The 26,486-nt window shown below is 36.4% G+C and overlaps 1 protein-coding gene across 4 annotated transcripts in view; it reads left to right on the top strand.

Annotated features, from left to right (window-relative positions):
* Positions 1 to 26,486, top strand: part of LOC125278449 (kelch-like protein 29) — a 318,939-nt gene that overhangs the window by 233,506 nt on the left and 58,947 nt on the right. For all 4 annotated transcript variants that reach the window (XM_048207641.1, XM_048207642.1, XM_048207643.1 and 1 more), the window contains one exon: positions 19,031 to 19,229. In XM_048207641.1, the coding sequence (XP_048063598.1) occupies positions 19,031 to 19,229 (199 nt within the window). The remainder of the gene's footprint in view (positions 1 to 19,030; positions 19,230 to 26,486) is intronic.

Genomic DNA, 26,486 nt, shown 5'->3' with positions numbered 1-26,486 from the left:
CGTTTGGGACGACCAGAACCCTTCCTAGAGCTGGCCGTCCGGCCAAACTGAGCTATCGGGGGAGAAGAGCCTTGGTGAGAGAGGTAAAGAAGAACCCAAAGATCACTGTGGCTGAGCTCCAGAGATGCAGTCGGGAGATGGGAGAAAGTTGTAGAAAGTCAACCATCACTGCAGCCCTCCACCAGTCGGGGCTTTATGGCAGAGTGGCCCGACGGAAGCCTCTCCTCAGTGCAAGACACATGAAAGCCCGCATGTAGTTTGCCAAGATGGTGAGAAATAAGATTCTCTGGTCTGATGAGACCAAGATAGAACTTTTTGGCCTTAATTCTAAGCGGTGTGTGTGGAGAAAACCCCGGCACTGCTCATCACCTGTCCAATACAGTCCCAACAGTGAAGCATGGTGGTGGCAGCATCATGCTGTGGGGGTGTTTTTCAGCTGCAGGGACAGGACGACTGGTTGCAATCGAGGGAAAGATGAATGCGGCCAAGTACAGGGATATCCTGGATGAAAACCTTCTCCAGAGTGCTCAGGACCTCAGACTGGGCCGAAGGTTTCCCTTCCAACAAGACAATGACCCTAAGCACACAGCTAAAATAACAAAGGGGTGGCTTCACAACAACTCCGTGACTGTTCTTGAATGGCCCAGCCAGAGCCCTGACTTAAACCCAATTGAGCATCTCTGGAGAGACCTAAAAATGGCTGTCCACCAACGTTTACCATCCAACCTGAAAGAACTGGAGAGGATCTGCAAGGAGGAATGGCAGAGGATCGCCAAATCTAGGTGTGAAAAACTTGTTGCATCTTTCCCAAAAAGATTCATGGCTGTATTAGATCAAAAGGGTGCTTCTACTAAATACTGAGCAAAAGGTCTGAATACTTAGGACCATGTGATATTTCAGTTTTTCTTTTTTAATAAATCTGCAAAAATGTCAACAATTCTGTGTTTTTCTGTCAATATGGGGTGCTGTGTGTACATTAATGAGGAAAAAAAATGAACTTAAATGATTTTAGCAAATGGCTGCAATATAACAAAGAGTGAAACATTTAAGGGGGTCTGAATACTTTCCGTACCCACTGTAGTAAAGCTGCATAGTCTGGTTTCTGAACTAATGATTTTTATTAGAGAATCAAAAATGAACCTTTTTATTGAATCAATCAAAAACATAATCAAAAACAGTATGACCAATCTAGTCCAATTCCTGAATAACTGACTATTGTGAGCTGATTCTTTTTAGTGAATCAAAAATGTATTGCAGTCTGATTCCTGAACGAACGAATGTCTCTTATGAGCCGGTTCTTTTTAGTGATTAAAAAACATATAGCCTGATTCCTAAAGAAATGACTCTTTTAAACTGATTCTTTTTAGTGAATAAATCCAAAATATACAGCGTGATCAATGCAGTCTGATGCCCAATTGAATATCTCTTATGAACCGTGTTTTTTTTAGTGAATCAAAACCATACAGCATGACCAGTGTAGTCTGGTAAAAACTACCCACTGTTATATTTGCCCATAAAAACTACAGTATTTCTGACCCACCATGCAGATATTCAGTTAAAAAATGATCTGATAAATTCACCAAGTCTGTACTATATAAATATTTATTGTCTGTTGTTCACATTGAGACTTAAAACTTAGTAGGCTGTGTTTTATTTAGCACTGTGACTGCTTTCTGTTTTGTAGTTCTTTGTGAAAGCTGAATTTTGCCTCTTTTTGTTGAGTCACACCAAGAGTTCAGGCCCCCTGAAGTGCCTTTGTTTCTTTATGGATCAGAAGACCTGTTTGCGGTGGGCAAGAAAATCCAATAGGGCTTCCTCAAATCTCACTTCACATTGAAGAAGTTTTGGCTTCCCGGAGCCCCGAGAACAAGAGGTCAACACCATTTTGCTGGCCTTGCACTTCTATTTCTGCTACCCTGAAGAATACATTCAGGCCACTTGCAGCAAACATAAATAAAAGAGAGCGGAGCAGAGAGGCGTGCAGCAGCCAGGGGCCGAGATCAGATATTCAGGGGCTCTGTGGCATGACATTAGACCCTTTGGAGTACTGATGGGGTGCAGTGACTGTCTGAAATGGATGAGCCATGTGTGACAGTGCTGCTACTTTAAAACCCCCTCATGCACCGCCACAAGTTTTTCTCAGCTATAAAACAGCCCTCGAATGCACGGAGTTCATAAACAACTCTGGAACATTGGTCCGTGGATGCATTTTTTACAATCTTTCTCTCTCTTACTGAATTTCACCCCTTCCTAGACCCCGATGGAAGCGTTTTGATTGAATCCACTGACATTTCCTAAGGATATATCAGCTCCAATTGTCACAGTCGATGCACAAACGCAAAGGCAAATGTTTGTTGTTGCTCTGAGCAAACGTTTGTTCGGCTACAAACGTGCTCCGGCGGTCAGAGATGGACGAGAGATGGGAATCGTTTTTGGCCGAAAGTATAGATAATGAAAAAATAACAACTTTTACGCTTCACGCTAAATTAGTGGTAAATTAGCGGGCGGCGCATTGCGCGTGTGGGCTGTGTGCAGCCGCCAGACCTCCGTGCGCAGTGATGTATGGATCTTTATTGTGCAATCCTTCACGCCGCTGCACAATTTGCATTAGTTTATTACAGTGAGTCAACATGCTTTTTATGTGCTTGTAACACAAGGGCCCGCGCGGGCCGCTGGGGAAAGAGCGGAGCTTAAAATAGAGCCTCTTACGGCACACCTGGGACCGGCGCCGAGCTCCTGCATGAGATGTGAACGATCAGCCCTGTCCTAATGTTAGTAAATGATCTTTCTTTTGTCCTTGGTCCGGTAGTCATACGTCTGGATGGACTGGGTGATTAATGGCGTCACGTGACTCATTCCGATTTGGATTAGTGTATGAGAGACTGTGGGAAGAAATTGGATTGAGAATGATATGTCATTGAGAGCTATAAAAGAAGTACTCAGTGTTTAGCCGTGTGTTTTAACACTTGCTTAATGAGTGAGAAGGATCAGCCGGGTTTACTGAAACATTCAGAACACACCGATCTATTCTCACGCATCCAGACATTTGACTTTCAACATCCTCTTTGCAAATAATTCTGGGCCTAGAACTAACAGGATGGCATTCAAAGTTACAGTAGGAACCATTTAGAAATTTTTACAATCATATTCCCCACTTTTTGGTTCAATGATCGTAATATTCGCAGAGAGAGGTTTTGTTTTGCTAGGCTAAAATACCATTTCTTTTTTTCCATAGTGGAATTGATTTTTAACAGTAACTTATAAACACACTGTGAGCTCTGAGGTTATTAATCGATGCTTCTTTTGAAGCAGACATTTTTATTTATTTCAATTTCTAGATTTCAATAACTTTTTATTTTTTAAAAATTGTGTTTAACAGTGCAGTGTCTGGTGAGGATCTACCCTAGCCAGCCATCAAATTAGGACAAAAAATCTTAGTAGTGACTGAAGCATTGTGAATGATGTACTTAAAATTACTTATAACTTTATATCAGTGTTCATTTTGACAGTAAATTTTGATTTAGTTTTAGTCATAGTGTTTTAAGTAAAATGCCATTCAGTTATATACATACTCCTGGAGAAAACATCTATTAACCTATTAATATGAATGATATTTAGGTTTGAACATGTAATACAGACAGATTTATCTGCTGTGGCATATAACGACTTTATCTTAAATAAAACCATAAAGAAACAAGAACATGGTCTTTTCAATTAATGATATAGACATTCTTTATTACAACTTACATATAACATTCTTCATTCTTTCCAGCAGACATATTCATTTGTATAAATTAAATATAGATGAATCCTTATTAAAGCTATTAAAGTTATTAAGTCAAGAACATTGATTTTTTCTTTTGTCATTTGATGAACATAAATGACGGACAGCAGCAGATATTCACAAAAAGAAAACAGTTATTTTAAATCATAATAATATTTCACAATATTACAATATTTACTGTATTTTTGAACAAATACATACAGCCTTGGTGAGCAAAAGAAACTTAAAAAAAAAAAATCAAAATCATTTTAAAATTTTGCCGGCCCTAAACATTTGAATATTTGACATTTTTGCCTCTTATTGATATATTGTTTCTATATTTATAATCAACAGATTATATATTTTTTTTCTTTAAAGTGGACCTATTATGCCTCTTTTTATAATATGTAAAATAAGTCTCTGGTGTCCCCAAAGTGTGTATGTGTAAGTTTGTAAATTTTAGCTCAAAATACCCCACAGATCATTTATTCTAGCAAGTTAAAATTGCCACTTTTTGGGTGTGAGCAAAAACACACCGTTTTTGAGTGTGTCCCTTTAAATGCAAATGACCTGTTGCTCCCGGCCCCCTTTCCAAAAGAGGGTGGAGTTTCAAGAACAAGTGCTCCAGCATACTGGCAACAACAAAACAGGACAATCTCACACACCAAAACTGTCAGAATGGGCATTCATGAGCAATTTTTAACTAGGAAACTAATTCCTATAGCACGTGAGGGCAGCGTCAGTTCTGGATATGAAGTTTGAGCATGAAGCGTTGGTATTGACCTATCTTTCAGAATCAACCTTTGTGAAAATACAGCATTGGACAGACCCTCGTTTGTGAAGCAGTCCGGCATAAAATTATTGGCGCAAACGTACAAGACTTTACCTACTTTCTTCGTGACAGTCTATGGAGAATCATAGGTACATCCCAAAGCACAACATTTGTAATGTCTGTTTTGGGGCAGACATCGTAAAAATCCAGCTGCTACAGCAAGGACTTTGCGCTTCTCACTCAGGGCTGTGTCTATGCCAATAGGGCAGATCGTCACAGGTTGTGGTCAGGACTCTGAATCAGCTCGTTTGAAGAGACTGCTTCTTATTTATGGGAATTATTTAAAAAAAAGGATTTTTACCATTATAAGCTGGTTGTTTACACACTGCAGACACACATCGGAGTTCAAACACCTTATAAAAGTGAATTTTGCATAATAGGTCTTCTTTAAATCAACGCTTGCAATGTTGATTCATCTCAGAGCTATTTTTTAAATCCCTATGGAAAAATGAATGGGATTTTATTTTAGTTTATTTTGTGATATTTTTGGGAGGATTTTTTCACCTTCACTGGACTGTAGGAAAAGAGATTGGAGTGTAGAGAGGGGAACAAGACCAGGAAAGAACCAAAGGCTATGGCTCCTACTTTATTTTATTTGACTTTTCTTCAGGATTTAAAGTGGCTTAAAAAGTTAGCATTAACTGTTGCACTCTATTGAACATATGAGTCACTCAGTTTGAGTGCCTATTTTCCTGTAAATCAGTTAACTATGACAATCTGATTGCTATCAGTAAATTCCATTTACTGGGCAAACATTACATCAACTACTTAATATTCATGAGCCAGACTGATAAAGTTTAAAATGTGCCCCCACCACTTTTCTCATTGTTCTAATGTTCTTCTTCTTTAGAATCACCAATTGCAACATGTGTGTCCTATTGTGTCGGAAGCAAGCTAGTAATAGCTGTGTGTAAACCTCACTCCCCTGGTCTGTAGAGGCACTCTAGCGACTGACGCTAGAGACTCCGGTCTTTAGCATCCTTGTTCGCTAGCCCGCCTACCATGCCAGAGACGCCAGTTCAAATCCCGTTCGGTGCGGATCGAGTGGGACTGGTAAAATGTGGTGCCGTGACCCGGATAGGAGTGTGATTTGGGGGGTGAGTGTAACGGAAGCAAGCTAGTTAGATATGTGTGTATAAACCTCACTCCCCTGGACTCTAGAGGCACACTATTGACTGACACTAGAGACCCGGTCTTTAGCATCCTTGTTCGCTCGCCCGCCCACCATGCCAGAGATGGCAGTTTGAATCCCGCTCGGTGCGGGTCAAGCAGAACTGGTAACATTTGGTGCCATGACCCAGATGGGAGTGAGGTTTAGGTGGGTGAGTGTAACAGGAGTGTAAACCTCACTCCCCTGGCCTCAAGAGGTGCACTAGCGCCTTGTTAGCATGCCCACCTCCCATGCCCGAAACACCGGTTCGAATCCCACTCTGAGCAGGTTAAGTAGGACCAGTTACACTGATTCTACTTTTCTGCCTTGTGCATCAAATTTTCTACGGACAGTCTGAAACTGTAAGCCAGGGGTGTCCAAACTCGATCCTGGATGGCCACTGTACTACATAGTTTATCTCCAACTTGCCTAAACACCCCCCCCTGGAAGTTTCTGTTATGCCTAGTAAGACCTTTATTTGCTGGTTCAGGTGTGTTTAATTGGAGCTAGAGCTAAACTGTGTAGGACAGTGGTCCTCCAGGAGCAGGATTGGACACCCCTGCTGTAGGCTAAGATTACATTGTTCAAAAGAGAAAGCGAGCTTCATAGTCTAACTACCTCCAGTCACTCAAATTTCATGTGCAAGCACAAAAATCAGAATGTGGCAAAGGCTTTGATAAACTTCGCCCTCTGTGCCACGCGTCCACCTGCCGGGACCGAGCAGCAGTCACTCTGTCACTCAAACGCAGACTAAACTTCCCGAGATTGCTAACAGCACGGCACTGGAGCCGCTAAAGATCAGGCCCCTGCCCTGCCGAGCACAAGTCAAAACGGCAAAGCCTTTTCGCCTTCTCCACGGCGTGTCCAGTGTCCGGCCCGTACGCTTTAATTAGAGACGCCTCTCCCCCCGCCAAGTCCCGTGCAGCGGAGCCATTAAAGAAACGCCTTGGATGATTTCATACCGCACTTTATCGTGACCAGTAAGGCCGCCTGACAAAGAAGGTTGATTAATTGCGTCTCCTTTGAGGAGAGAACTAATATGCAGCTGAAAAGAATGCTTAATGATGGTTTTTGCACAAGGGGGCAATCTGCATTCACCCTCGGCAGGGATATCTAATTCAGCAGTCAGAAAATAACAATGGATGTACCAGCGTTGATGCTCTGTCCTGGCAGACAGTACTCATTAGCTGCCGGGGTCATGTTTGACTTGAGGGCAGAGGAGAATCTTCCCATTTCAGCCTTTTAATGAGATCAGAACTTCTCGAAATTGCAGATGTTACTGAGGACTTCAGTCTCGCCCCTCATTCAGTCAGAGTATAAAGACATGCTGACTGGATTATTACCAATAACCATTTAGTCTAAATTAGAACTGTTAGTATAGTAATATATGAAAGTGAAGTGCAGGAGTTTATTATCGTTTGCGGATGTAATGTGCAGTCTTTTTATTTTTACATTATTGATATTAAGAGTGCTTAATTTCACATCATAAAAAACCTGGATCTTTATGGCTCTGTTGAAATAAGAGTTTGATCTACTATGTAGACATACTCTAGAGTTTTCAATGCAAAGACGTTAGCCAATAATCAAACACGCCCTCCTAAACTCTCTCATTATTTTGTTCTGGGAAGTTTGATTAATTCATTTTAGTAAATAAGTTGTCAGTCAATCAATAAAAAAGAACTAATTAATCACACATTTTTCTGTAATTGCTATTAATCACACCTGACATTAAAGTTTTATATATATATTTTGTATTGTAATAATTTCACATTTAATCTCCAAATTAATGTAGAGACAACATAAAGACAGTATATTTTAAATATTTGATCTAACAGGTAGCAAATATCCAGAATCAAAGCAGTTATCAAACACTTCACAGTCTTCACTGCATAATTTAGATTAAAATATAGATTAATTTTTATTGAACCTACAAAAGTTATTCAATAAAGAGCAGTGAGAGATCTTTCTCTTTTTCTTTTGTTCTTTGATTAACATTAATGGTAGACTGTAGCAGGTTTATTAGGCTACTGTCACTTTAAGACCTGCCGCATATTTTCTCACAACTCTGTGTTCACTAAAAACTTTATTTAACTCATTTAAGGCTGTGCTTATGAGGATACTCAACAAAATGGGCATTTTGGCATCATTTTGTGTGTTTTTTTTTCCCATTTAAGCGCAAAAGAGAACCTAATTTGGCTGCTACCTATCAGATTGTGCTGCCAGCATCATATTCATGTGGTTTAAGGCTTTATTAATGTCCATATCTACCCCTTTGTGTGTGTGATAGTTCAATAGTTCTTTTTTTTTTACTGATTTTGCTTTGAATCAAATGTTGTAATTCATCTCAGAGCTGGGTGGATTGGTTGATGTCTTAGAACTATTTATTGAAGGCATTTTAGAAATGCTCAAAGAATGAAGAAAATGAATGAGAAAAATACTTGTTGAACCAAGACTGCTGGAAAAAAAAAAAAAAGGCCAGTCACTGTTGGGCTTCATTGAGATGGTTAGTCTGGTTTGGTTCCTGTGTATATATCTGTTGTGTTCATTCTTTCAAAAGCTGAAAGCCAGGCATAAGGCCAACTGAATCTCGCTTCAGTGCGCACAGACTTTTCCCTCTCTTTGCTACTGTTTCTCTTAGGAGAGGATACCCCCCAGCTGAACTCCTCTGTTTTCTGTGTGAGGGAATATTTCAGTGGCTCATTTCTTTCTGCCTGGCTGATGTTATATTTAAGGGAGACTAAATAAAGCTTCTCCACACTCTGTGTCTTCTGCATAAAAACAACATGAGGCCTCTCACACACATTTGCTCTGTTCCTAAACCTGAGCTGCCTTCAGAGGCAGTCTTTTAAGACCGTATTTGAGCTACAGACTGAAAGGCTTTTGCAAATGTATTATACCGCCTTCTAAGATACCTTGTTTTGGACCAATTTTATGTACACTGCAAAAAAAAAAGAAAAAAAATGTTTGTTTTTTTCCCCTCCCCTTTCATTTAAATTAAGTTTTCTTACCCCATTGGCAGACTTTTTTTCTTGTTTTAAGCATAGTGTTACTACATTTTGTTCACTTTTTCGAAAACAAGACATAGGGCCAGATTTACTAACAGCTTGAACCAGCGCAAAACTTCTATTGGTGTTAAACTACTGTCAGGATTTGTAGGAGTTTCCATTTCAGATGCAAAATTTATGGGAGGAGAGTATTTAAATGAATCAAATAAGGTGATTTACTAAGGTTTGCGCTAGTCAATTTGTTGGTATTTGCGCCGTTATTTACCGCCCCCAAAAAAAGCATTTCTTAACCCAGATGTTAATTTGTGCTGCTCTTGGTAGATTGCATGGTTATTATGGAAATGATCTGGCTGCGTCTGTGTTCTTTAAGGCCCCCATATACTCATGGCAAAGTTATTTTTTGTTCTTCGTTTAGGGGTAAAACAAAGTTCGAAATACGTGAGTAGCGAGATACTGTTATCAAACATCTGACTCCGCCCACACTGCTGAGAGCGGCTTTTAGATGAATAAGTAAATATTGGTTACATGCTTTCCTCTCAGTAACAAAATTAACACAACAAAAATGAGAAAACAGCAAGCATTTTTACAGAAAGCATAAGAAAAGCATCTGATAATAACAACATGGCTATGCAAATTAGCCCTCCATTAAAGTCACTTCACGTTTATTTGTATGGCATTTTATTCAATAGATCACTTAAAAGCAAGCAGCTTTACACTATAAAACATGAAAAACAGTGTCAGTGCCTCATTTCATCAGAAGCACAACTTCATTTTCTACTATAAAGCGACTATCCAGTGTGTTCATGTTTTCACTCGCCGAGATCTTACCTCAACAGGCTCAACAGACTAAATGAATCAGAGAAGAGTTCCACGTGAAAGAAGGCGGAGCCTCAGCGCACGTCCTCCTATTATGTTATCGTCACAGACCAATGGTAGTACGAAGGTGTTTCGCAGCAAGCCGTTTCAAACTCCCAAAACAAACTTTGTTTTGGCCTGATTTTGTTCGAAATGATGTAAGCTCGTTCTTAGATTTCATTTGAAGTATATCGCAGCCTTTAATGTGCACATCCTTGTGCAGAACTTTCCACTACCATCAGCACTTTTTTGGAATTGCACCCACGCTAATTTGCCCTGTTTAGTAAATCTGACCCTTAATATCTTAAGTAATTTTCTTGTCAAGATATTAGATATTTGTACTGGAAAATAAGAAAAAATACTGAGGAAGAAAGTCCTTTTTTATGCATTTTTCAGAAAACAAGATGTTATTTTATGTCGTTTTGCTTCTCAAGTAATTGTATCTTGATTTAAGAATGTTTAGATATTTGTACTGGAAAACAAGACAAACTTTTTTTGCAGTGCATTTTGTGAATTTTATAGTGATTTGAGTATTGCACCATTAGCATATCAACACACTAAGGTCTGTATTGGAATCAATAGTGAGTCTCATGTGGAGTACTATTCATGTGGGTGCCTATGTAAAGTGTTTCAAATCAGTCATTTATGAGGTTCCATGATGGCTAGGATGCTGCCTAGGTAGGCAGCCCACTAGGTTTCAGAACAGAGCAATAGAAACCCAGATTCTGCTTCCTGCTGCCTAGCTGACGGCAGGAAGTGGAAATGCTCCATGCGCTCTTCTTGTCACTGTAAGGCCCCCAGCAGGCTCACACCTAGACTCTGTCATTGTAGCGCAGCGTGCCATCAGACTGATTAGCCCTGACGGGAGAGTCGGCGTTCATCACTGTGTATGTTGTGCTTTGATGCATTCACTGCGCTTGTCTTCGTAGGTCGGATAGTTTTCAAGCTGATGTTTCATATGCAGGTTTAATGTGGCCGGTGAGGTGTGTAAGTATTGTGTCTGGGACAGGAAGGTGAGATACCGTGCAGTGTCTCACTAGTAAGCTGATACCGCTTGCATATTGAATGAGTCGAGCTAATGCATAGAACTTCATAAAGTTCTGCTGGTGGAGTTGGACATGTGAACTACTAATTGACTATTTAAAGAAGCTACACATTTTACATCTGTATGTTCCAGATGTTAAAGGTGAAATGTGCATTTTTTTCAGCATCAAAATAAATTGTGAAAGCACCTATATTTACTAGAATACAAAATTTGAATATTCATTTACTTTTCAAATACATACAGTATAAGTACATGCTGTATATCAATATATTACATGTATAAATATATTAGAAACAATATATTATTTTTGAAATTAAAATTTTAATTTATATGTATAACAATTCTAGATTTATTAGTCATTTTTAGTCATGAAAACATTTTAATAATGTGTATGTGAGTGTGTATATATATATATATATATATATATATATATATATATATATATATATATATATATATATATATATATATATATATATATGTGTGTGTATGTATGTATACACAAGATTGTATTAGAAAAAATATTTCTATAAATAATACATAATATATTATTAGAACATAATAATGTTCTAATAATATATATATATATATATATATATATACACACACACTCAAAACATTTTTCTAATTATATCTAAAAATTGTAGATTTGATTTGAAAACTTATTAATGAATTTTATATATTTTTTATATATTTTACAATTTTATAAAATATATAAAAAATATAATATAATATAAATATAATAAAATATAATATATAATATATTATACAATTTTTCTAAAAATATAATATATATATATATATATATATATATATATATATATATATATATATATATATAACCATTAACCATAATCCATGCATTTCTTAATTTATATTTCTGCTGCCGAGAGCACATTGTGTGATCTCCAGTCTCCTCATGCATACAGCATGCAGCAATATATAATAATGTTCTAATAAATATATATATATATATATATATATATATATATATATATATATATATATATATATATATATATATATATACACACACACACACTCAAAACATTTTTATATTTATATTTCTAAAAATTGTAGATTTGATTTGAAAACTTAGTAATGAATTTTATATATTTTTATATATTTTATAATTTTATACTGTATATATATATAATATTATATTTTTTATATGTATACAAATTAGATATATTAGGTTTTTTGCAGATTTTGTTTGCGTGTACATATTTCTAGTAATACATTTCTATACATTTCTATTTTTTTCATATATATATATAACCATGAACCATAATCCGTGCATTTCTTAATTTATATTTCTGCTGCCGAGAGCACATTGTGTGATCTCCAGTCTCCTCATGCATACAGCTCAAAGGCCCGTCACCTCCCCATGGTGATCAACACCTGACAATTTCATGACAGGAATAGAAGGACCCCCTGTCTCTGGAGGTCCTGGATGACAGAAGGGAAATGCGCCAGCGGCATGCCTGGACACGAAGACAAATAGCTCTACGAGACAGCAGAGAGAGGATAGGGACTTTGCCGCCCGCACTGGGAACCTGATGTGTATGAATTAGCGCTGATTCACAGATCCGACCCTGACACCCCCTTCTGATGAAGTCCGTCAGGCGGAACCGAAGCGGCCAGTTTAAGCAGAGGATGTCAGATGCCTTTAGCATTGATTTAATGCACAGGAGATTGGCGTCGTTAAGCTCATTGACAAATTGAGCCTAGCATTGGAAGGAGTCTAAGCGCAAGGTGCTGGATACATGAATATAAATGAGGCAGAGGGATACAGGATGTGTGTGGGAGGAGTGTCTGTGTGCAGCTAATGCCCTTAGCGTGAGTCGCCCCGGTGCTGTTTATGGCTGAATAATTCACACAACCGCATGCGATGGGTGTGCTTCTATTGCATGGTGTGCTGGGTTAGAGGTCAGAGAGGGTATAACAGCCCAACACAGCTGCTTCATTGTAAAAAAAAAAAAAAAGTTAAGCATTCCTTCAACTTTCCACAGATAAACACTTTAATATCAATAAATAATAACATAATAACATGTCTGTCATGTTTATTGAAATTTTCAGTTTACAGCAAATTACTTTTACAATATATTAATTTATAAAATATGTTATATACAGTACTGTGCAAAAGTCTTAGGCACATCAGTATTTTCACCCCCATAAAAGGGTTTTAAGTCAGTTATTTATACATTTTGCTGTAGTGTGTCAGTAGGAAATATCAGTTCACAATTCTAAACATTCATTTTGCCATTAATTTTAATAATCCAGTGAGATTTTTGTATGCACAAGGAGTCTGACAGCAGACGGTGCTCCACTCTGAGATCTGATCTCACCATCACAAAATTCTACCCATATTGATTATATTATTCAGTATATATTAAAATATTTAAATGTGTGTGTATATATATATATATATATATATATATATATATATATATATATATATATATATATATATATATATATATATATATACCACTAAGATTTTTAATGTTTTTAAAAGAAGTTTCGTCTGCTCACCAAGGCTACATTTATTTAATTAAAAATACAGTAAAAAACAGTAATATTGTGAAATATTATTACAATTTAAAATAACTGTGTACTATTTAAATATATTTGACAAAGTAATTTATTCCTGTGATGCAAAGCTGAATTTTCAGCATCGTTACTCCAGTCTTCAGTGTCACATGATCCTTCAGAAATCATTCTAATATGCTGATCTGCTGCTCAAGAAACATTTAATGTGTACAATTGTACAAAATATTTGTGTACAATATTTTTTTTCAGGATTATTTGATGAATAGAAAGTTCAAAAGAACAGCATTTATCTGAAATACAAAGCTTCTGTAGGATTATACACTACCGTTCAAAAGTTTGGGGTCAGTAAGAATTTTTATTTTTATTTTTTTGAAAAGAAATGAAAGAAATGAATACTTTTATTCAGCAAGGATGCATTAAATCAATCAAAAGTGGCAGTAAAGACATTTATAATGTTACAAAAGATTAGATTTCAGATAAACACTGTTCTTTTGAACTTTCTATTCATCAAATAATCCTGAAAAAAAATATTGTACACAAATATTTTGTACAATTGTACACATTAAATGTTTCTTGAGCAGCAGATCAGCATATTAGAATGATTTCTGAAGGATCATGTGACACTGAAGACTGGAGTAATGATGCTGAAAATTCAGCTTTGCATCACAGGAATAAATTACTTCGTGAAATATATTCAAATAGAAAACAGTTATTTTAAATTGTAATAATATTTCACAATATTACTGTTTTTTACTGTATTTTTAATTAAATAAATGTAGCCTTGGTGAGCAGACGAAACTTCTTTTAAAAACATTAAAAATCTTAGTGGTTCCAAACTTTTGGACTGTACTGTATATATATATATATATATATATATATATATATATATATATATATATATATATATATATATATATATACACTAAATACATTTAAATATTTTAATATATATTGAATAATAAATTAATAAAATTATAATAAATAATAAAATTCCGCAACTTTTTTTGTGTTAACAATTTACAAAAATTATATAATGAGAATATACAACATGAATCCATTTTCCAAACCGTGTTTTTGTCTTATCCTGAATCATTATGATAGACTTATAATAAGTGTTTATATTCGGACTATTTCAGAACGGACTGGTAGGACTCGCCGCAGAGTATCACTGCGTGACTCGCCATAGACATACATGGAGAAAAGTAGCTCCGGCTACAATGTTCCTCCGCAAGACGCGTGCAGTTCTGTTTATTAACCGCTAGAGGGCCAAAAATCCCGGACAGCAGCTTTAATTAATAAAACATATAGATCACAGGTCTACTTACATGCTAAATAAACATAGTACTGCAAAATTTACACACTTTTTAAGAAGTTTTCTCTCTTGACAATATATGTGAATTTCAGGGTGTATGTCCCCTTTAAAGGCTGATGCCTATATTACGATGTGGATCACAGTGGAATTCTTCATCTTATTTTCATCTGAGTTTGATTTCTTTCCTCTGTTTCATCCTTGAGGGTGAAATCTGTCCCCGCTGAGCTGCTGCTGTTTCTTTCGTTTCTTCTGGAGGGTTGCATATTTTATCGCTATCATTTAATCGGCCGGTGCAAGACAGGAGCCTACGAGCACCAGCAATGCATTTAGTTGTTCAGATTTATGAGCTGGAGCTAAAATCCCCCCTCGTCTGGTCCCGGTGGCCGGGTCGAGCCGGGAGATCGTGATTATTTTCTCTAACCAGTCCAAAGCGGTTTGGCTGGGTCGGCTAAACCCATTCGCTGGCAGGAGTGTGTGTGTGGAGGGGAGGGGGAAGGGGGCCGGCACCAGGGGAGCATCCGTCTGCCGTGACATTATTTTAGATCAGATCCTCACTGGGATCCCTAATCCCTGATCTCACAGTCAGGATGATGGAACAGTTCAACGATATGTGTTCCTGTTGGTGAGACATATGCTAAAACGAGCATGCAGGTTTTTATATCAGTATGCAAACAATGCACATATGACATGTAAACACAGAGCATTTAACATTCCATAAAGGCAGACATCTTGCCAATGCAGTGAGGAAAACCAAAAAGTTCAGATCCAGGATGGTTTAGCCAAGTATGTGTATTGTGTAAGGCCGTGCCGAGAGCTGGCACACATTTCTGAAATCTGCATCTGGCCTCTTGCCTTCTATTGTTTGGGGAACATGTTTGCTAAGTAAACTGTTTTTGCTTTGGGATGCTGGGTAAGGGATGTCGAGAGACTTTTCAACAAATATGAGTTTTATTATGCTGGATTAATAGTGCTGGGATATCAACCTCAAGCTTACATGTTAACAATTAGAAAACTGACCTTATTGATCTATAATAGCTGGATTTATTGTGCATCACTATTGTGCACGCAATAACTAGATATAATGTCCTTCTTGGTACTATGCTGGTCATTGGCTGATTTTTGTATTATTATTCTCATTTATATTTTTCTTTTGATAAACTAGCTAAACAAATATTTATTTATTTATTTAATAGATCTATATATTAAATAAATAAATAAATACATATTTTATTTTATTTTATTTTTAACAACAATAATATCCAATAATGAATATGGTAGCAATTATATCTTTTCGATACTTTTTTAGGTTTCTGTTGTAGTATATGCATCCTTTCTAAAAAAAATTCCAATAATGAATGCAGTAATTTAAAGTTTAAGATAATAAAAGTTACAGAAATAATTGAAAGTACAGATAGATTTGAAAATAAAGCCTTAGCATTTGGATACACGGAGTGTCTCTCACGGGTGATTTTGACCTTCAGCCTCTACGTACTTTTCACAATCCATTAAATTCCCAGTAGATAAAATTAAGTCTCGTCCTACTTTTTTTTCTTATTGAATATGCACTTTCACTATGAAATGTTGCCTTTAATGAGGAATGGATAGTAAGAGTACTTTGTCAAGGTCAGATCAGGTAAAATCTCTCCACGTCTCGCTCTGAGAGACAACAGAAGCCCAGGTGTTCACACTGCCCGTGTCTGTTTTTTGTTTTTTTCTGGGTGTTTACGTAATGCGTTGTGAGCACAGAGGTGAGGGGGTCGGGCTGGCCGCTGTCCCTGTCAACTCATGTTTACAGCATTTAACGCTGACGTGAGCAAACGCCCCATTGAGGATGACTCTGAACAAACAATCTGGCTGTGGATAGTCCTCACCATAGCAACCATTAACAGGCTATCTCAGTCTGACATATATATATATATATATATATATATATGTGTGTGTGTGTGTGTATATATATGTCTATATATATGTCTATATATATATATATATATATATATATATATATATATATATATATATATATATATATATACAGTACAGTCCAAAAGTTTGGAACCACTAAGATTTTTTATGTTTTTAAAAGAAGTTTCGTCTGCTCACCAAGGCTACATTTATTTCATTAAAAATACAGTAAAAAACAGTAATATTGTGAAATATTATTACAATTTAAAATAACTGTTTTCTATTTGAATATATTTCACAAAGTAATTTATTCCTGTGATGCAAAGCTGAATTTTCAGCATCGTTACTCCAGTCTTCAGTGTCACATGATCCTTCAGAAATCATTCTAATATGCTGATTTGCTGCTCAATAAACATTTATGATTATTTTCAATGTTGAAAACAGTTGTGTACTTTTTTTTTCAGGATTCCTTGATGAATAGAAAGTTCAAAAGAACAGCATTTATCTGAAATACAAAGCTTCTGTAGCATTATACACTACCGTTCAAAAGTTTGGGGTCAGTAAGAAATTTTATTTTTATTTTTTTGAAAAGAAATGAAAGAAATTAATACTTTTACTCAGCAAGGATGCATTAAATCAATCAAAAGTGGCAGTAAATTTATAATGTTACAAAAGATTAGATTTCAGATAAACACTGTTCTTTTGAACTTTCTATTCATCAAATAATCCTGAAAAAAAATATTGTACACAAATATTTTGTACAATTGTACACATTAAATGTTTCTTGAGCAGCAGATCAGCATATTAGAATGATTTCTGAAGGATCATGTGACACTGAAGACTGGAGTAATGATGCTGAAAATTCAGCTTTGCATCACAGGAATAAATTACTTTGTGAAATATATTCAAATAGAAAACAGTTATTTTAAATTGTAATAATATTTCACAATATTACTGTTTTTTACTGTATTTTTAATGAAATAAATGTAGCCTTGGTGAGCAGACGAAACTTGTTTTAAAAACATTAAAAATCTTAGTGGTTCCAAACTTTTGGACTGTACTGTATATATATATATATATAAAATATTTGTTTTTATATATATATATATATATATATATATATATATATATATATATATATATATATATATATATATATATATATATATATATATATATATTCTTTAAATAAATAAAGTAAAAGTGATGAAAGCGAGCAAAGATGTCAAGACGGCTCAGACAGGATGTTCTGATTTTACATAATCTTAATTGAGCATTACGTGAATATATTCATAACAACATGAGCCGCCTGGAATGAAGAAAGTAATCAGCATGATTGATATTCAGAATGGTAAGCAAGCGCTGCTTTGTTTACAGTTTGTATATCTACAGTCCTAGATTCATTTTCTCTTTTTGAATGATGAATATAGACTATTGATACCTGCTGATATAGACAGCTATTTCCTTATACACATTTGCAGAATGCACATGCTAGTTGACAGTCGCCTGTAGTCCTTTTGATGTGTTCAAGTGCAGGTTTTTGGCCGAGACGCAGCCGACGAGAGGTGACAACAAAGTCAGCTTTTGTCGCCTTAAAGGTGCCATCGAATGTTTTTTTACAAGATGTAATATAAGTCTAAGGTGTCCCCTGAATGTATCTGTTAAGTTTCAGCTCAAAATACCCCATAGATTTTTTTTTATTAATTTTTTTAACTGCCTATTTTGGGGCATAATTAGAAATGTGCCGATTCAGGCTGTGGCCCCTTTAAAAACTCGTGCTCTGTGCCCCTCCCACTCTATCATTGCATAAACAAAGTTCACACAGCTAATATAACCCTCAAAATGGATCTTTACAAAGTGTTCGTCATGCATGCATTGGATCATGTGAGTATTGTATTTATTTGGATGTTTACATTTGATTCTGAATGAATTTGAGGCTGTGCTCCGTGGCTAACGGCTAATGCTACACTGTTGGAGAGATTTATAAAGAATGAAGTTGTGTTTATGAATTATACAGACTGCAAGTGTTTAATAATGAAAATAACGACGGCTCTCCTGTCTCCCTGAATACAGTAATAAACGATGGTAAATTTAACCACATTTAACAGTACATTAGCAACATGCTAACAAAACATTTAGAAAGACAGTTTACAAATATCACTAAAAGGTCTTTTAAACAAATGAGATTTATATAAGAAGGAGGAAACAATGGAGTTTGAGACTCACTGTATGTCATTTCCATGTACTGAACTCTTGTTATTCAACTATGCCGAGGTAAATTCAATTTTTAATTCTAGGGCACCTTTAAATCGGTGTAGATACTGACAGTAGATACTGTTCACACTATATGACTGCATTTACTAAAAGATTCACATTGGTAACAGTTTTATCATAATAAATGGTGCTTTTCTATTTTGTACAAGGTACAAAGAAGTGGTAAGTCTTCAGTATATTAGACTTCTATTCAGTCTTCATCTACTAAAAGAATCATTCAGTTGAATTGAATCATTGCAGTCCTTTTATTAGTAATGCCACAGGGAATGATTGGCAGACAAGAAACTCAGACTGAAATCACATACTGAGTGTATTTCTCTCTCTGTCTCTCTCTCACAGCACATATCTGAATTGCTGGCCGTCGTTAGACTTCCATTCATCCACCCCAGTTACTTGCTGAATGTGGTGGACAATGAGGAGCTGATTAAATCGTCCGAGGCTTGCCGAGACCTGGTCAACGAGGCCAAGCGGTACCACATGCTGCCTCACGCGCGGCAGGAGATGCAGACGCCCAGGACGCGGCCCAGACTCTCTGCAGGTTTGACTCACCATTCCAACCTTTTACATTCTAGTTCTCATCTGTCTTTCACTAGTCTCACGTTACCTCAGCCAGAACTTTGACTAAACGGCATAAGGTCCGTTCCACATTGCAGCTTATTCTAGCTCAAGAACCAGCTGCTTACAGGAAGAGACAGTTTGGCTGAGATATAAAGAGATCAATCACAGTTTCATTTTTTTTGAGCCATGTAGGAAAAGGTTCATCTAAAATAGATGATACCACAATCTGTTATTTATTTATTTTTTTAATTGTATCATAATATTCAGAAATATGTCACATTATGGACATTAAATGGGTCATGAATGCTGTTACATGCATCCATACTTTAAGACATCCTGAAATGTCATTATAAAGTTCCCACTAGTGATGCACTGAAAATTTTTTTCTGTGGAAACACTGAAACCGAAATTAAAGGGTTAGTTCACCCAAAAATGAAAATAATGTAATTTATTACTAACCCTCATGCCGTTCCACACCCGTAAGATCTTCGTTAATCTTCGGAACACAAATTAAGATATTTTTGTTGAAATCTGAAGGCTCAGTGAGGCCTGCATAGCCAGCAATGACATTTCCTCTCTCAAGATCCATTAATGTACTAAAAACATATTTAAATCAGTTCATGTGAGTACAGTGGTTCAATATTAATAGTATAAAGTGACGAGAATATTTTTGGTGCGCCAAAAAAAAAACAAAAAAAAACATCTTATATAGTGATGGCCGATTTCAAAACACTGCTTCAGGAAGCATCAGAGCATAAATGAATCAGTGTGTCAAATCAGCGGTTCAGAGCGCCAAAGTCACGTGATTTCAGCAGTTTGGCGGTTTGACACGTGATCCGAATCATGATTCGATACGCTGCTTCATAACACTCCGAAGCTTCCTGAAGCAGTGTTTTGAAATCGGCCATCACTAAATAAGTCGTTATTTTGGGTTTTTTTGCCGCACCAAAAATATTCTCGTCACTTTATAATATTGATATTGAACCACTGTACTCACATGAACTGATTTAAATATGTTTTTAGTACATTAATGGATCTTAAAAGAGGAAATGTCATTGCTGGCTATGCAGGCCTCACTGAGCCATTGGATTTTAACAAAAATATCTTAATTTGTGTTCTGAAAATTAACAAAGGTCTTACGGGTGTGGAACGGCATGAGGGTGAGTAATAAATGACATTATTTTCATTTTTGGGTGAACTAACCCTTTAAGGTTTTCACTTTGCAGAAAACCAAAGCCGAAACGTAAAATAAAATTAACTTAATAAACAACACTGAAATAAATACACTGAGTTGTATATTAAAAATGTAATCGTACATAAGCTGTTCACATCATCAGACTCGGATTTATGCGTTTCTGTGAACACTATCAATGCCGAAAATGAATCTGCAGCAGTCAGGTGGTGTAAGTAAGAGCTCTGTAAGTTGTTTACATTCATTATTATTGTAATGTTATGTGCTTTGAGACATGAGGTAATTTAACGCAGTCTCTCGTGATGCTTTGCAGACTCTGCTGTGTCCGTTCATGTGTTTTGGAGGAGGTGTGGCTTTTGTAGACTGTCTAAAGAGAAAGGGTGGGATCTTATGCTTAAAGCATGGTTATTCTGATAGCTGTGATCTCAGTGTCTCTGTGTCGGATCTGACTGTATCTGAAGTCAATCTCAAGCTGCTGTAAAAATGCAAGCAAACTAATTTATGGTTCAATAAGGCTGTCCTCTTGCAGCGCTGTAAATCACTCTCGCTCTCCTCGCGCAGCCTCGCCAGCCCCCATGATTCCCTCAGCGAGGCGTGAGCCCGTGAGTGAGCTGTACATTTATTTAATCTTGATATACTGTGGCTCTCTTTCTCTCGCCCCTGAGTTTTATTGATCTCTGCCCACTGCAGTATAAGAGCTGAATCCCTCCCCCACTGGACCCAGATCAATCTCTCAGGAGCGATATCATACACACACACACACACACACACAGAAAACACACATCATAATTACCATATGTATGTATCAGAGTTGGGGAAGCTACCTGGAACTGTAGTTTGCTAAGATATTTATTATTTGGAGCAGTTCAACTACAGTGTAGCAGCTCTTTTAAAAAAAAAATAAATAAATAAATAAGTAGAAGCTAATTAAGCAGGAAAATCTTCGGATATTACATCAGATGATTTGAACAGGATTTGCTGTATCTAGCACAAAAAAAAAAAAACATTGAATGAATTAATAATAAAAAAAAGTGAATGTATCAAATGAATATTAATTGATTGATCGAATTAGCTTTGATGTCATGATTTTTGGTTGCAATACACTTTATTGATGTGTTAAATCATTTATGCGCTCTATTTGCACCATACTTTATTTTAAAGCAACGATGAATGTGCAGATTATCTGTAAACAATGACATGTTTGTCTTTTCCTCACAAAACGCGCATGTATGGCTTAAGAAGATATAAAATACTTTTATAGTGCTTTTTTGTACTTTTTGGAGCTTGACAGCACGTGACCACAGTGAATTGTTGTTGTTGTTATATGGAAATCTGTGACTGTTCAATCAATTAATTATTTTTGTGTGCGAGTTTCACTGAATTAAAAATATCAGCATACATATGGATGAGTAAATAATGGCTTGGGTAAACTAGTCCTAAATATTTAAATTTCACGCATATGTACGGGGGTCTTAAAGGTGCCTTAGAACGTCTTTTTAAAAGATGTAATATAAGTCTAAGGTGTCCCCTGAATGTGTCTGTGAAGTTTCAGCTCAAAATACTCCTTAGATTTTTTTTTAATTCATTTTTTTAATTGCCTATTTTGGGGCATCATTAAATATGCGCCGATTCAGGCTGCGGCCCCTTTAAATCTCGTGCTCCCCTCCCTCGGAGCTCACGCTTGCCTTAACCAGCATAAACAAAGTTCACACAGCTAATATAACCCTCAAAATGGATCTTTACAAAGTGTTCGTCATGCAACATGTCTAATCGCGTAAGTATGGTATTTATTTGGATGTTTACATTTGATTCTGAATGAGTTTGATGGTGCTCCGTGGCTAAAGCTAACATTACACACTGTTGGAGAGATTTATAAAGAATGAAGATGTGTTTATGAATTATACAGACTGCAAGTGTTTAAAAAATGAAAATAACGACTGTCTTGTCTCCGTGAATATAGTAATAAACGATGGTAACTTTAACCACATTTAACAGTACATTAGCAACATGCTACAAAACATTTAGAAGGACAATTTACAAATATCACTAAAAATATCATGATATCATGCATCATGTCAGTTATTATTGCTCCAGCTGCCATTTTTCGCTGTTGTCCTTGCTTGCTTACCTAGTCTGATGATTCAGCTGTGCACAGATCTAGACGTTAATACTGGCTCCCCTTGTCTAATGCCTTGAACATGGGCTGGCATATGCAAATATTGGGGGCGTACATATTAATGATCCCGACTGTTACGTAACACTCGGTGTTATGTTGAGATTCGCCTGTTCTTCGGAGGTCTTTTAAACAAATGAGATTTACACAAGAAGGAGGAAACAATGGTGTTTGAGACTCACTGTATGTCATTTCCATGTACTGAACTCTTGTTATTCAACTATGCCAAGATAAATTCAATTTTTAATTCTAGGGCACCTTTAAATCGTTGAATCCTTTTTTCTTTGCTTTTATTGGGTTGATTTACATGAACTGTTCAAATGAGTCGATTAACTAGAGAGGATTGAAGAATGAATCAAATCACTAAGGAATGTATTCTTTAGAGTGATTCAGTTCACTTCATTTAAAATGACTTAGATTTTTTTTTAACCCTACATGAGAGACTGTTCAAAAGAGCATGTTTGATTAGAACTTCAGTGTGCATTTTGTCACACTACAATTTCATGGAAAAGTAGTTTGTTACTGTAAAAGCTACACTATTGACACAATACTGAAAAATGAAGGTAGGTTAATAGCATCACTACTTTTAGTTAGTTCTTTCCCATCACAGATATTTGTTCTGGCCTTAAAAGTGATTCATATAGTTCTGAGTAAGCTCTGAGAGTTATAGTGAGTCAGTCAAGCGAAATAGAGAGTCGGCCACACCAAAAAAAATCACACTGCTTGCTTGACTCCAGTTGATTCCAGATATGCCAGGGTTCTTCTTAATAAACATGATACTCTAAATGCTTGGTAAATACTATGCATAGTTTCCAACCTTTCAGCACATGTTTGTTTTTATTATTAAACAAGATATTTATGGAAATAAGTAGCCTCTGCAGAGGAACAAATTGCTCTTGGGCTCTAAGATTTTTCCTCTTTGGCGGCCAGGAGTCGGAGGCTCTCTTCAATAAAGCAAGGTTTAATTATTGTCTGAAAGGTGCTACGAGCTGTGCGTGAATGTCATGTCACTCCACAGAACTTGTTTTCTGCATGGAGGAGTTAAAGTAATTGGTAAACAAATGTCATTTTACGATGCTGAGTGAGTTTTGTTTCTATGGTGTGACAGCTGGTAAATGTTTCATGCAGCAATTTTACCAGATTGTAGATTAACAACTGATTTTACTAGTTTTCATTTTTTTGAATTGTTTATATGAGATAGTAACTCACAAAAGATACTACTTCAACATACTTGAATGTTCTGTCATAATTTTTTAGAAATGTACCTTGAAAATACCATGGTATTCCTTGAAGTACCTTAAATAAATAGTAAATACCCCTGTAGGCCATATGTATACAAGGCCTAAAACTAACTTTTTGCCACACCTGCCAATGGCTGGTGAATTAAGAAAATTTACTGGCCTTAAATATATTTTTTTACCAGACATTTTTTGCAAAAACAGGTAGTTTTGTCAGTTATGAAATGTTAGATACCAGTGAAAATTCACAGTGTTCATGTACAGAAACTGAATAAAGTAGTCTAATCAAATGTAAAATAACACTGCATAGTCTTCACTGTATTAATTAAACAGATTAATCCTTTTTAAAGTTAAAAAAAAATATTCAGTCAAGAGCAATGAGTTTTTTTAACATTAAAAACCTAGACAGCAACAGGTATATTAGGCTGCTTTCACTTTAAGACTGAATGTATGGATCCAATATACTGATACACATGCGTTTTCTTTCTCAACTGTTTACGTTCATTTAAGCCATAACTGACTGTTTACTAGGATACTCACTGAGCACTTTTTGACATAATTTTATGTGAATTTGTCCGTTCAAGCACAAGAAGGCTTGAAAGAGAGCTCAATATTCGCATGCTTTCTGGGGCACGCTTCGGATGTTTAAACTTCCCACACAGTGCGCGAATAATGAATTGAATTCCATTCATAAAAATGTTACCGGCCAACTGGCGATTGGCACCGTTTCATATACTCGCCAACTGCAATTTTTAGTCTCATTTGACGCTGTGTTAAAATGCCCCTATTATGCTATTTGAAAGGTTCCTAATTCTGTATAGGATGTCTCCTACAATAGGTTTACATGCATCAAAGTTCACAAAACACTTTCATTTTCTCATAACCTACATTGCACATCACCACATTTTTCAATGATTCTCAAACGACTCATCGGATGAACCAGTCTCTCTAAATCCCTCCTTTCCGTGAGCCTGCTCTGCTCTGATTGGCCAGATGGCTCAGTCTGTTGCGATTGGTCTACCATTTACAGCTTTGGAGCTTCCTAAAGCTCAGCGATTGTACACACTGTAAAGACAGTAATGATGGCGTCAATTTTACCATGTTAATCCGACCGCGAGTCCTATGATAAAATATATTGGAAGAACTAGTTATTCAACCCATACCTCCATCGCAAAGACAACTTACGCTACTCAGTTTGACGTCCATCATGAGATGTTGCAACTGTAATTCCTCACCATCAGCATTAACAAGTGTATGTCCATCAACAAACCGATGTGTATATTTCTAATTTATCATAGTGCACATGCACAACATCATTAAAGGTGCCCTAGAATTAAAAATTGAATTTACCTCAGCATAGTTGAATAACAAGAGTTCAGTACATGGAAATGACATACAGTGAGTCTCAAACTCTATTGTTTCCTCCTTCTTATGTAAATCTCATTTGTTTAAAAGACCTCCGAAGAACAGGCGAATCTCAACATAACACCGACTGTTACATAACAGCCGGGATCATTAATATGTATGACCCCAATATTTGCATATGCCAGCTCATGTTCAAGGCATTACACAAGGGCAGCCAGTGTTAACATCTGGATCTGTGCACAGTTGAATCATCATACTAGGTAAGCAAGCAAGGACAATAGTGAAATATAGCTGCGAGCAGCGATGGCGGGCCCAAGCCCGGTGGCACCGCCACCCCGGTGGCTTCAGGGCAACTGTGCACAGCGGGCAATAGGCACTTAAAACGGTTAAACATCAAAGGACTATGTCAAATTCACTCCACATTTACTGCACTACAAGGTGCCACTATAGAGCCCCTCCTCCCTGCCCATTTTCAAAGGATTACATGTGCCAAGTTTTAACATTATTCTGATGAATTTTGAAGCAAATCAGGTAAAAATAAGAGGGTGATCTCAATGTATGCTGAAAGTGACACATTTTCTGCTTCCAGTTGGTGGCGCTATGACTTTGAATCACAATAGTCACATCCATGTGATCAGCCTTGTACAACGAAGACTAAGCCGAAGTTTCATCAAAATCAATTAATGTATGCAGAAGTTATAACACTTTGTTTCCCTTTTCTTGCCATAAATTCGTTGCCTCGCCACGGCCAAACCGTTTGAGATATCCAAAATCCGTTTGCAATTAAACAACTTCAATGTGTTAGCAACAAGTTAAAAAAAGCTTGGTGTAAATTGGATAAACCCTGTAGGAGTAGTAGTATAAAATTCATAGCCTGTTTTTTCAAAAAATTAACATTCAAACCAAAATAGCTGACTTCCTGTTGGTCGGAGCTAATGAATGTAAATTAGAAAATTGTCCGGCTTGATGAGAACAATATGTGTACCAAGTTTGGTGACTGTAGGAAAAACAAACCCCCCCACTTTTGTCAAAAGGTGGCGCTACTGAGCCCCTCCACCACGCCCATTTCTATGGCTTTGTCCATGTCTACTGGTTGACAATATTGATGTGTGTGTCGAGTTTCATGCAATTTGAAGCATGTTAAGAGCCTCAAAAACACTCAAGAATATTATTACAGTTTGACCTGTTGCCATGGCAACAATATTTCAAATATCAAAAATCCTGTCATATGTCTACATCTGCTGTGTATTGACATTACACTGATGAAGT

The sequence above is a fragment of the Megalobrama amblycephala genome, linkage group LG11 (genome assembly GCF_018812025.1).
Source record: "Megalobrama amblycephala isolate DHTTF-2021 linkage group LG11, ASM1881202v1, whole genome shotgun sequence".
Lineage (NCBI taxonomy): Eukaryota > Metazoa > Chordata > Actinopteri > Cypriniformes > Xenocyprididae > Megalobrama > Megalobrama amblycephala.
The sequence above is the reverse complement of the archived record's forward strand: the minus strand, read 5'-3'. Positions and strand labels throughout refer to the sequence as shown.